The sequence below is a fragment of the Pteropus vampyrus genome, unplaced genomic scaffold (assembly GCF_000151845.1).
Source record: "Pteropus vampyrus isolate Shadow unplaced genomic scaffold, Pvam_2.0 Scaffold50, whole genome shotgun sequence".
NCBI classification, from domain to species: domain Eukaryota; kingdom Metazoa; phylum Chordata; class Mammalia; order Chiroptera; family Pteropodidae; genus Pteropus; species Pteropus vampyrus.
Genome location: NW_011888831.1, coordinates 2,340,416 through 2,351,398, shown reverse-complemented (window position 1 = coordinate 2,351,398; position 10,983 = coordinate 2,340,416). Strand labels below are relative to the sequence as shown.

Below are 10,983 nucleotides of genomic sequence, written 5' to 3'. Positions count from 1 at the left end.
AACCAAGGCTTACTAAGAGTTACACAGCTAAGAAGGGGCAGAACTGAGACTTGAGCCTAAGCTTTTCCAACTCTAAAGTGTGTCTTCTAAGCTCCTGGTTGATGCTTTGATTCGAGATAATGGGACTCACTTATTCCTAGGACATGTTGTGAATCCAAGAAGAAACAGGGTGATTCTTTCCAGGTTACAGATGAGGAAAGTGAAGCCATAGCCAGTGCAGATACTACTTTAAAGGTGACAATTGTGATAATATCATGTCTTCCAGATCCATATCCCACTTATCCTTTCATGTGCCTCACAGTCTGAAAGGTACTCATATCTCTCAGCCTTTTCCTGCCAGGGACACCTTATCTCTCTTAGATGCCTCCTGAAATCCTTCTTCTGCAAGACCCAACTCAAAGGCCACCTTCTCCAAAACCCTTTCCAGACTACTGGCTACTCACATCAGAATTCACCTTTCCCAGTTGGGCTCAGTGCATGTTTGGGTTCCATCAGGCACCATGGTATATGGATGGGGCTGTATCCACATATAGACAAACACATGTGCAGCAGTGTTCCTGGCTCCCCAAAGCCCCAGCCCTGACTGTCCCACCCAATTGGAAGGGGCCACTGATTCTGGGAAGATGGTGTCAGCCTAGCCTCAGTCAGAAGGGTTCGAGTTCCTTTCCCTTCCCCTTCCCTTTCCCCTTCCCCAGTCCCAAGGCCCTGGGGACCCACTGCTATGGACACAGATGCCCCCTCATGTGTGTGCAGAGTTCAGTGAGCAGACTAGACTCAGAGTAAATCAACAACAGCTTTATTGTTCTATCGGTTTGGGCGGGTCTCCCATCTGTGACCAGATCCCATAGCTTTTCCAGTCACATTCATGAACTATACAGCTGGTCCCATTGAAATCAAAACTTTGGAACTATTTCCTAGTAAAGCTTCTATCCAGGCCTGTAAAATTGCATCGGAGAGAGGGGGAGCTTTAGTTAGTTCTGTCCACCTTGTTCCATCTCGGTCCCCAGCATTGCCCCTCCCTGGAGATCCTGACCCCTCTAGGGTTGGGTGGGTCAGGAAGAATGACCGGAAAAATGGGCCAAGTATCACCTGTGTCCGCTGTTGTTTTTGCTGACTATCAGTGCCCTCCATGTGGCAGATGCCCAGATGCTGGCTGACTCCTCTCCTGAGGACACTTTTGTGAGTTTTTTGGGCCCCTGGCCTTGGCTTTTACATTGCTTTGTTCTTTGAGGCAGATGACATTGGCATTTCTGTCCTCTCACATCTTCCTCTCTGCTCCTCTTCAGATGTCGTCCTTCTATACCTTCCTGCTAGACCCTGTGGCCCCAGACAGACCCCCTGTGGGGCTCCCCTCTCATGACCCTCAAGCCTGTCTCCTCTCTAGTGTCTGTTTAACCCCTAAGATGAACTCAGGAAGCATAACTACCCTGAATCCTGCCCTCTCTCCTCACCCTGACACTGTAGGCTGCTCCGTCCGGCACTCCTGCCCTCAGCCTCTCCTTGGGCCCAAGGGTCCATGCTTTCTGAATACTAGGTGATATCCTCCAAGATGGCCTTAGGGTGCCCTTTGTAGGTGCCCCTTGGGTGGCCCTGGTGCAGGATGGTCAGCATTTCATTGGTGCTTTGCCAAGGAGAAAGGTCAGTCTCCCTCCTAGCAGGCACTGCCCTATCTGTGGGTGGGTCACCAGAGGCCCCTCATTCAGCTTTTTCACTCTAAAAAAACCCTCCCCAGCCTGAGTCTCCAGCCTTCTACATAAGCTGGAGGCCACACAAAACAGTTTCATTTCTTTCTCTAAGCCTCGAGGGTATGTCTGCAACCTCTCTTAAGTGCAAGTCCTCAGTGTTGGTTGAGCTTCTGCTGAAGTTCCTGGAGAGCAGACTTTACCTGCTTTTATTCCGCCTTTATGATGCCCTCATGGGGAAGAGTTTTTCTCATGCCTACTTGATAGATTGGAAAACTGAGGCCCAGAGATAGTGACACAAATAGCGGGACAAACAAAACTCAAACTCAGCCCCGTGGACTATAAAGTCCGTGTCCTTCATGATGCACTGATCCTTGCCACCTCTGTGGGAGAGAAACAGCCTATATACATTAGGTGCCAATAAATGCCTTAATGCTTATTGGCTGAGGTAGCAGAATTATGATTGGCACCATCAGCTCCAGCTGGTGGGGGCTGACTAGGCCTGACCTTGCAGACAGGCTGAGGCCCCAGGCAGATGGAGGCCCCATCAAAGGCCTGTCCCTGCATTGGCTGGGCTGGTGAACCCCCTGCCAGCTCTGCTTCTGCCACTGTCTTGGTTGGCTCTGGGAGGTGGCTCCTTGGCTATGTTTGGGGACACAGCTGTCCCCCCTCCTACAGCTTGGCATATTTCCAGAGCTGGATGGTTCATCTAGAAATGACATTGTGTCTTGGCTGGCAAAGCCAGCTGGAGAAACTCTTCTCTAGGCTTACCCCGGAGATGAGAGGTGAGGGGCAGCAAGGTGAGCAGGGCCAGGATGCATTGGTTTTTTTAGTGCTGGGAAGCTCCTCCTTCCTGTGGTTTGTATATAGCCCTGGCATGGTGCCCAGCGATGCTGAGCCCCCGCAGCCAGAACTCCAGCCTTCCAGAAGTGGTGTGGTTCCTTCTGGACCTCCTGACCAGACACCTGCCTGCATGGCTCTCTCTGTGCCTCTGAGGTCCACCTGGATGTTCTGACTTGAGATTCAGGCTCCAGTTCCTTACCTCTCCCTCCCCGCAACATCATCGTAAAACCCTTAATACCTTCAAACCTTCTCTCTTCTTTCAGTCCCCTTGTCCTTTCCTGGCTCAGGCCTTGCCGTCTCTCTCCAGGGCCGTTCTGGGAGCCACCTTCCTGGTCTCCTTGCCTTCTTGCTCACCCATCACAATCTGTTCTTCCCACACTGCTCGAGTGATACCACGGACCTTCCCTGTTCCAAAGCCTTGAAAAGCTCCCTGGCACCTCTAGAACTAAGTTGAACTCCTCATCCTGGCATTCCAAGCCTCTCATGAACTGCCCTGATAACCTTAGTAGCCTTATCCCCATGCAGTCCTGCCACACAGGTCCCTTTCTAATTCCCAGGACATGCCCCATGCTTCTCACATCTGGGCCCTCCCTCTGTTCCCTCCACTCCCACCCCTTCTCCATATGCCCAAATCATTTTGGGCCATCGAGGGCTGGTTTGAGCTCCATCTCTCCATGGAGCCTTCCCTGATTGCTAGGCCTGACCCTTTCTCTTCATCCTTGATACTCCTCAGCATTGTCTTCCTTGGGTTATAGTTACTTATCCTCTGACCCCTCTCCCAGCAGGGCCTAGACTGATTCCAACCTTCCTTAGCACTCCAGCCAGAAGCACAGTGTCAGGAACTTGGGGTTGGGTGGGGGTGATCACTGCTTGCTGAGTGAATGGTTGAATGACCAGATATTTGCATTCATTTATTTATTTGACAAATATTTATTGAAAGTGGCATGCTAGTTAAAATGCTGTGGATATAGCAATGGATAAAATAGACTAAAATACTTCTGTCTTTAGGGAGTTTACATTCTAGTTGGGGGAGACAGACAACAGGTGAGAAACGAGTAAAGCACAATAGTTCAAATGATAATAAATTCTTAGAGTGGAGAAAGGAGATAGGGATTGTGTGGGACTGCAGGGAGAGGGCTGCGATTTTATATAGTGTAACCAGAGAGGCCTCACCAAGAAGGTGGTTGTTGAGAAAAGACCGCTAGGAGGTGAAGGAGTGAATTATATGGCTGTTTAGGGGAAGAATTTTCTAGGTGGAAGGAATAGCAACTGTAAAGACCCTGAGGCAGGAGTGTACCTGGTGGGTTTGAAGACTAGCAAGGACACTGTGGTTTGTGTGGAGAGAGGGAAAGGAGAGAGGGAGATGAAGATAAAGAGGTGGTAGGGGCCAGGTCATGTAGGGCCTTGTGGGCTGCAGGTGAAATTGGCTTTTACTGAGAGTGAGACAGGTTTTTGTGCTCAGGAGTGGGAGATCTGGCTTATGTCTTCTGCATCTATTGAGATGATCTTACGGTTTGTTCTTTATTCTATTAAAGTGGTATATTATATTGATCGATATTTGTGTTTAACAAACTTTGCATTCCCAGGGTGAATCCTCTCTTGGCCATGGTGTGTAGTTGGCCCTTTGTATCCATGGGTTTCATATCTATGAATTCAGCCAATCGTGGATAGAAAATATTTGAAAAAAAAAAAAAGTTACATTGTTGCTGATATGTACTATACAGTTAGGCCTACAATGGTTGCACCTATACTGAACGTGTATGGACTTTTTTTGGATCACTGTTCCCTAAACAATACAGTATAACAACTATCTACATAGCATTTCCATTCTATTAGGTATTATAAGTGATCTGGAGATGACTTAAAGTATATGGGAGGATGTACCTATGTTATATGCAAATGCTGTGCCATTATATAAAAGAGTCTTGAGGATACCTCAGATTTTGGTATCTGTTAGGGGTCCTGAAACCTATTCTCCACGGACACTGAGAGACAGTGGTATAATCACTTTTATGTGTTGCTGAATTTGGCTTGCTAGTATTTTGTGGAGGATTTTTACATCTATATTCATAAGAAATATTGGTCTGTAGTTTTCTTGTGGTGTCTTTGTCTAATTTTGGTATTAGGGTAGTGGCCTCACAGAGTGAGTTGACAAGTGTTTCTTCCTCTTCTATTTTTTTTGGAAGAGTTTATAAAGGACTGTGTTAATCCATCTTTAGATGTTTATTAGAATCCATTAGTGAAGCCGTCTGGTTCTAGATTTTGTTTGTGAGAAGTTTTTTGACCACTGACTCAAGATTTACTTGTTATAGATTAATTTAGACTTTTTATTTCTTTTTAAGTCAGTTTTGATGATTTTGGTCTCTAGGAATTAGTGCATTTCATTTAGGTTATCTAACTTGTTGTCATACACTTGTTCATAGTATCTCCTCATATTCCTTTTAATTTCTGTGGGGTTGGTAATAATGTTCCCTCCTTTGTTCTTAATTTTAGAAATTTGAGTTTTCACTCCTTTTTTCTTAGCCAGCTTAACTAAACATTTATCAGTTTTGCTGCCAACATTTGGTTTTATTGATTTTCTCTATTGTTTTTCTATTACTGGCTCATGTTTAATAGAATCATTCTGGTTTCTCTGTTGAGAATAGACTTGGGGGGCAAGGGCAGAAGCAGAGAGAAGAATTAGATACTGCCATAATCCAGGTAAGAAACTATGAGGCGTGGTTCAGAGTGGTAGCAGTAGAGGTGGTAAGGAGTAGTTGGATTAAAGATATATTTTGAAGATAGAACTATCAGAATTTCCTAATGGATTCAGTGTGGTGTGTGAGAAATAAGAATCAAAGGTGAGTTCTAAGATATTGGCCTGAGCAACTGGAAGGAGGGAAATACCATTGGCTGAGATAGGAAAATGGGCAGGAGCAGTGGCTTTTTTTTTGGAAGATCAACAGGCTTGGTTTTGCACATTCTGAGTTTGTGATGTGAAGTCAACATCCAAGTGATGGTGTAGTGGAGAGTCGAATAGAGGAGTCTGGAGTCCAGGGGATGTGACATCACCCCTAAAACTTCAGTAGGTGGGAACTGGCTGCAGTCCATCATGAAGGATGTCATGAAGTTTGGGGGACCTAGAAGGGTCAACATCAGAAAGGGAGTCTAAAGGACCTGAGGAATTGGCTTATGATGAGCTTCAAAATAGGAAGAGTCCCTTGAGCTTCTTCCATCCCTTCACTTATCCCTTCTCCTTCTCAGATTCCAGGAACCAAAGTTCTTCCTGCACTACCTCTGTGAGTCTTGGGAAAAATAATGGGTCCCAAGATCTTCTTGGGAAGGGCCCATGTGGGTATGTGTGGTAGTGTGTGCATGCATTCAAGTGTGAATATATTCAGGTCTGTGAATATGAGTGGAGATAAGTGTGCTTATGTGTGTACACATATTTCTGTATACCTGTATTGTCATGCTTTATGTATATTTCATGTACATGTATATTCATTCTATACGTACACAGTATCTACAAGTGTGTCCATGTGTGCTGTTTTGTATACATGTATGTACATGAGCAAACACATACATGCGTATCAGGGAATATGGATAATTGTATGGAATGGGTGTGCACATGTGTGTCTGCAACTGAGTGTAGCTTTACTTCCACTGCTTTTGTGACTGTAGTTGCATTGTGTGAGAAGGAGGGTTTTTTGGTGGCATCATGTGTTTGCCCCCAAAGTTCCTGAAGTAGGGGCCAACTCATGTTGTACGTTTCATGGCAGTAAGGTTTCCTGAGCATATAAAGTCTGGTCTGAGGCCTTCCCTGGGGGAGCCCATGTCCTGTGGTCCACCTGCAGGCACAGAGGGTTGCATTTCTTCCTTTCTTCCAGTCCCCTTGGCAGGGGAAGTGAGCTTCTCGGCTGTTAATTGGGATCCAGACACACACAGCAGGTCTTGGCTCACACCCTTTTCCTTGGCCTTCTTCCCAAAGTGGCTGCCCTTCAGAGGAGAAAGGGTTTGTACTCAGAGGATGGACTGAGCCCAATGCAGGGGCTCCACGGTTGCTGGCCTGGTGGCTGGAGGACATGGCTCAACCCTGGCACGCTCCCCCTGGTGGGCATTGTGGTCTAGATGGAGGAGCAGGAGTTGGGGGACGGGAGTGAGCCTGCACTGAGGCAGGCATCTGCAAGAACCAGGCATCATTCCTGCTTTTTTACTTACTAGCTGTGTGAGCTAGAACAGGATTTTGGCCCTGCTATGCCTTAATTTTCTCAGCTATAAAATGGGAGTGCTAGTACTTGCCTCTTGGTTTCCTTAAAGAGCTAAATGGACTTTGGTGTTTGTTTTAGTTGCTATGGATATATAATGAAACTTAGTGGTTTAAAACATTTATTTTGCTCGTGAAGTTGCAGTTTGGGCAAGGTTGGGAGGTGAGATAGCTTATCTCTTTTTCACTTGGGGTTAACTAAGCAGAATGGGGGTCGGCCTGGATCATCAAAGGCTGGGGGCTATCAGAGATTGATGCTAGCTATCGGCTGAGAACTTTGCTGGGGCAGTTGGCTGAGACACCTGCTTGTGGCCTTTCCATGTGGCCTGGGTTTCCTCACAACTTTGGGCTGGGTTTCAAGGACTAGCATCCTGAGAGAGAGAGACAGATGAAGCCATATTGTCTTTTATGACTGACCCTTGAAAGTGGCACAGCATCACTTTCAAGGAATTCTGTTCTTTGCTTGAGCCACAATTCTTTGCTCAGATTCGAGGTGAGAGAAAATGGATTAAATCTTTTGATGGGGACTAGCAGTGATCTGGAAGAGCATGTGGAAATAGTGCAGTGGACATTTTGGGTAAATACAATCTGTCGTAATGCCCCAAGGGCTCCTCATCCACTGTGGTCTGGGTCTTGTTGACATCTGACATTGTGGGGAGGAAAGTCTGGGCACATAAAATGTGGCCGTGAAGCCCCCACAAGTGTGGGCCACCCTCTCCTTGGGCAAGTCTCTAGTTCCACGCTGCTCTTCTGGTTTCACAGGTGAGAAAACTGGGGGTTGAGTCTTCATCCTCAAACCCCTGCTGGGTATCATGGGCTGGGAGCAGAGGCCTCGAGGGGCAAAGCCAAGACCATGGTGAGGTGGCTGGATGGGCAGCAATGTTCATTCTCTTATCAAGTATTTCCCAAGGACCTCCTGTGTGCCAGGCTCTTCTCTAGGCTTTGAGGATACAACATTGAACAAAACAGGCAAGAATATGTATGTAGTAAAATAAATGTAAATAAACGGTATGTTAGATGGGGATGAACTCTGTGGAGAATAACAGAGCAGGGAAAGGGGACAAGAAGAGAGACAGGGGCAGCGCAAGGTGGTCAGAGAGGCCTCACTGAGATAGTGACATTTCAGTAGCAACCTCAAGCAAGTGAGGGAGTGACCGAGGAGGTATGTGGGTGGATGGGGAAGAGCATTCCATGCAGAGGGCACAGCAAGTGCAAAGGCCCTGAAAGGGGAAAGCATGGCTGGTGATGTGGTTGAGGAAATGTGGTTGGAATGGGGTGAGCCAGGAAAGAGCAGAGATGAGGTCAGAGGTAATGGCAGTGGGGATGCAGATTGTGTAAAACCCTGTACATATAGTGACTTTGGCTTTGAGTTTAAGTGAAATGGGAAGCCATTAGAGGATGTCTAGCCCAGACATGAAATGATCAGACTTATGGTTTATCTCAGTTATCTGTTACTGTGTAACAAATCACCCCAAAACTTAGTGACTTAAAACAACCATAATTTACCATTTCTTGTGATTCTATAGATTGACCATATAGTTCCTCTGCTGGTTTCACCTGTGCTCACTCAAGTGGCTGCCCTCACTTGGATGATTGGCTGGGCTGCAACGTTCAACCTGGCCTTACTCATGTCTGGCTGTTGGCTGGGGCCCTTTGGTTCTCCTCCACTTAGCCTCTCACTCTCCACTAGACTAAACAGGCTTCTTATGTTGCAGTCTCAGGGCAGCATCTCAAGAAAGCAAAAGTGGAAGCTGCAAAGTCTCTTAAGGCCTAGTCCTAGAAGAGCACAGCATCACTTCCATCTTATTTTATCGGTCAAAGCAAGGTGTAAAGCAAGCCCAGTTTCACCATGGGAGGGGACTATCCAAGGGTGTGAATATTAAGAAGCATGATTAATTAGGGGCCATTCTGTAACATCTATTACATGGTTTAACAGGGTCTCTCTGGCTGTTACACTGATAATAGAATGAAAGAGGACAAAGACAGAAACAGGGCAACCAATTAGGTCTTCTAATAATGTAGGCAAGAGATGGTCGTGGCTGAGACCAGAGTAGTTATGGAGGAAGTGTGGAGGAGTGGCAGATTTGAGGTATACTTTGGAAGGAGAATCAACAGGATTTCCTGACGGGTTGGGTGTGGAGTATAAGAGAGAAAGAGGAATCCAGGATGACTCCAGGGGTTTTGGCCTGGGCAACCGGAAGCATGGAATTGGCATTTACTGAGATGGAGAAGAGCGAAGGAGGTGCAGGGTTTAAAAAAAACTTTTTTTTCCCTCTTTTTGGAGGGAATGGGATTGGGAGTTCAATTTTAGATGTTAAATTTGAGATGCCTCTTAAAGTATTCAACTGGAAATGTTAAGAGGCACTTGGATATATATGAGTCTGGAGTTCAGGAGAGAGGTCTAGGTGAATTATTTAAAGCCACGAGACTGAATGAGATCATCAAGGGAGTGAGCATGGATAGAGACGAGAAGAGGACCAAGGATCAAGCTTCAGGGCACTCCACATGTCAAGGCTGTGGATACATCATGTTACCATAGTGAAATAAAGAGTTGGGGCCAAATCAATCAACCACACTATGTCAAATGACCTTCGCATTTTTATTTGGGAGAAATTTATAAAACAAAAGCAAAAGCAGAAAAGCACAAAGAAGAAAATGGCAATTATCCATATTCTTGTCCTCCAGAATTAACTACTCTTAACATTTTGGCCTGTTTGCTTCCATTTTTGTTATTTTATTAGGTGACTCTCATTCTAAATGTGTCTCTCTGTATATATACACAGATTTATGTTTTTAGAAATATTTTTATTAAACTGGGGTCATATGGTACTGTGATTTTTAAAATGGATTTATTGAGATGTGATTTACATACCATACAATTCACCCGTTAAAGTGTACGATTCAGTGGTTTTTAGTACATTCACAGAGTTGTGCAGTCATCACCACATCACTTTTAGAATATTTTCATCACCTCAGAAAGAAACTTCATATCCATTACCAGTCACTCCCCATTTCTCTCCAACCTGACTCTACCCCAGCCATAGGTAACCACTAATCTAATTTCTATCTTTATAGATTTGCCTATTCTGGATATTTGATATAAATGGAATCATACAATATGTTTAATTAATTTATATGAATTTACCTGAATAAACCGAAGTGAAATCAAAGGAATTATTCAATTTCACATTAATTTTATGATTTTGGAATTACGGATGAATCCCAACTATGAAAGAGAACACCAGCATTTTTATACTGCCCCCTTCTTCTCTTCCCAATCTCCTGATTTTTGTTAGTTATATTATTAGTTTTACTTCTTCTAGATTTGTAACATTCAATCGGTTCTCTAAGCATAATCCTTACAGTTGTTTGATAGTAGTTCCAGATTTAAATAGATTCAATGCTCATTATCAGTATGTTGACAGAGACCCTCCATTTCTGAGTTTTTTATTTTGCTTCAACTTCTAACTGGATAGATTTTGTGGCTAGTTTTTATCCATCCTCTCCCCCACCTCCACCCCTCAAAAAGCTAGAAAGTTTGCATTCCTTTGGTTCATTTATATTTGAGATCGTCTTCTTCTCTTTGACTCTTTATTTGAACAACATGTAACAGGACATAATGTTCTTGGCTCACATTTTCTTTCCCTCATTACTTTGCAAACATTTACTCTGTTGTCTTTTGGCATTAAATATTGCTATGGAGAATAAAGTTAGCTTGATTTTTAAAAAATCCTTAATGTTGATTCACCTTTCCATCTGGATACCTGAAAATTTCATTATTCATTCTTGAAATTCAGTAGCTTAGCTAGTGTATTAGTTATCTCTTGCTGTGTGACAAATCACCCCAACATTTAGCCATTTAAGACAACACACATTTATTACTTCTCAGTTTCTCTTGGTTAGAAATCCGGGCATAGCTTAGCTGAGTCCTCTGCTTCATGGTCTCTTGAAGGCTGCAATCAAGGCCAGGGCGAGAATATAAGAGGCAGGGATCTCTGGAGCCATGTTGGAAGATGCTTACCACCACTAGCCTGTGTTTCAATGCTAAATATTTTATATCATATCAAAATCTCTTCCTAACAGTGTTCTTCATATCTTCAGAATCACTACTGAGTATCCTTTTTACCCGTTTTATCTCTTAGAATATTTCTTATGTTTATTTATTTGTTGAGTTTTGTATTTGGGTTGAGTCATCTTCAGGGCTGGGACTAGGGT

The 10,983-nt window shown here is 44.5% G+C and overlaps 1 protein-coding gene across 1 annotated transcript in view; it reads left to right on the top strand.

The window, feature by feature from the left end:
• The window catches only part of SPNS3 (sphingolipid transporter 3 (putative)), a 41,484-nt gene that overhangs the window by 16,747 nt on the left and 13,754 nt on the right, over positions 1-10,983 (top strand). Inside the window, exons 7-8 of the mRNA XM_023530368.1 lie at positions 2,710-2,857; positions 8,468-8,476. Coding sequence (XP_023386136.1) covers positions 2,710-2,857; positions 8,468-8,476 — 157 coding nt within the window. The remainder of the gene's footprint in view (positions 1-2,709; positions 2,858-8,467; positions 8,477-10,983) is intronic.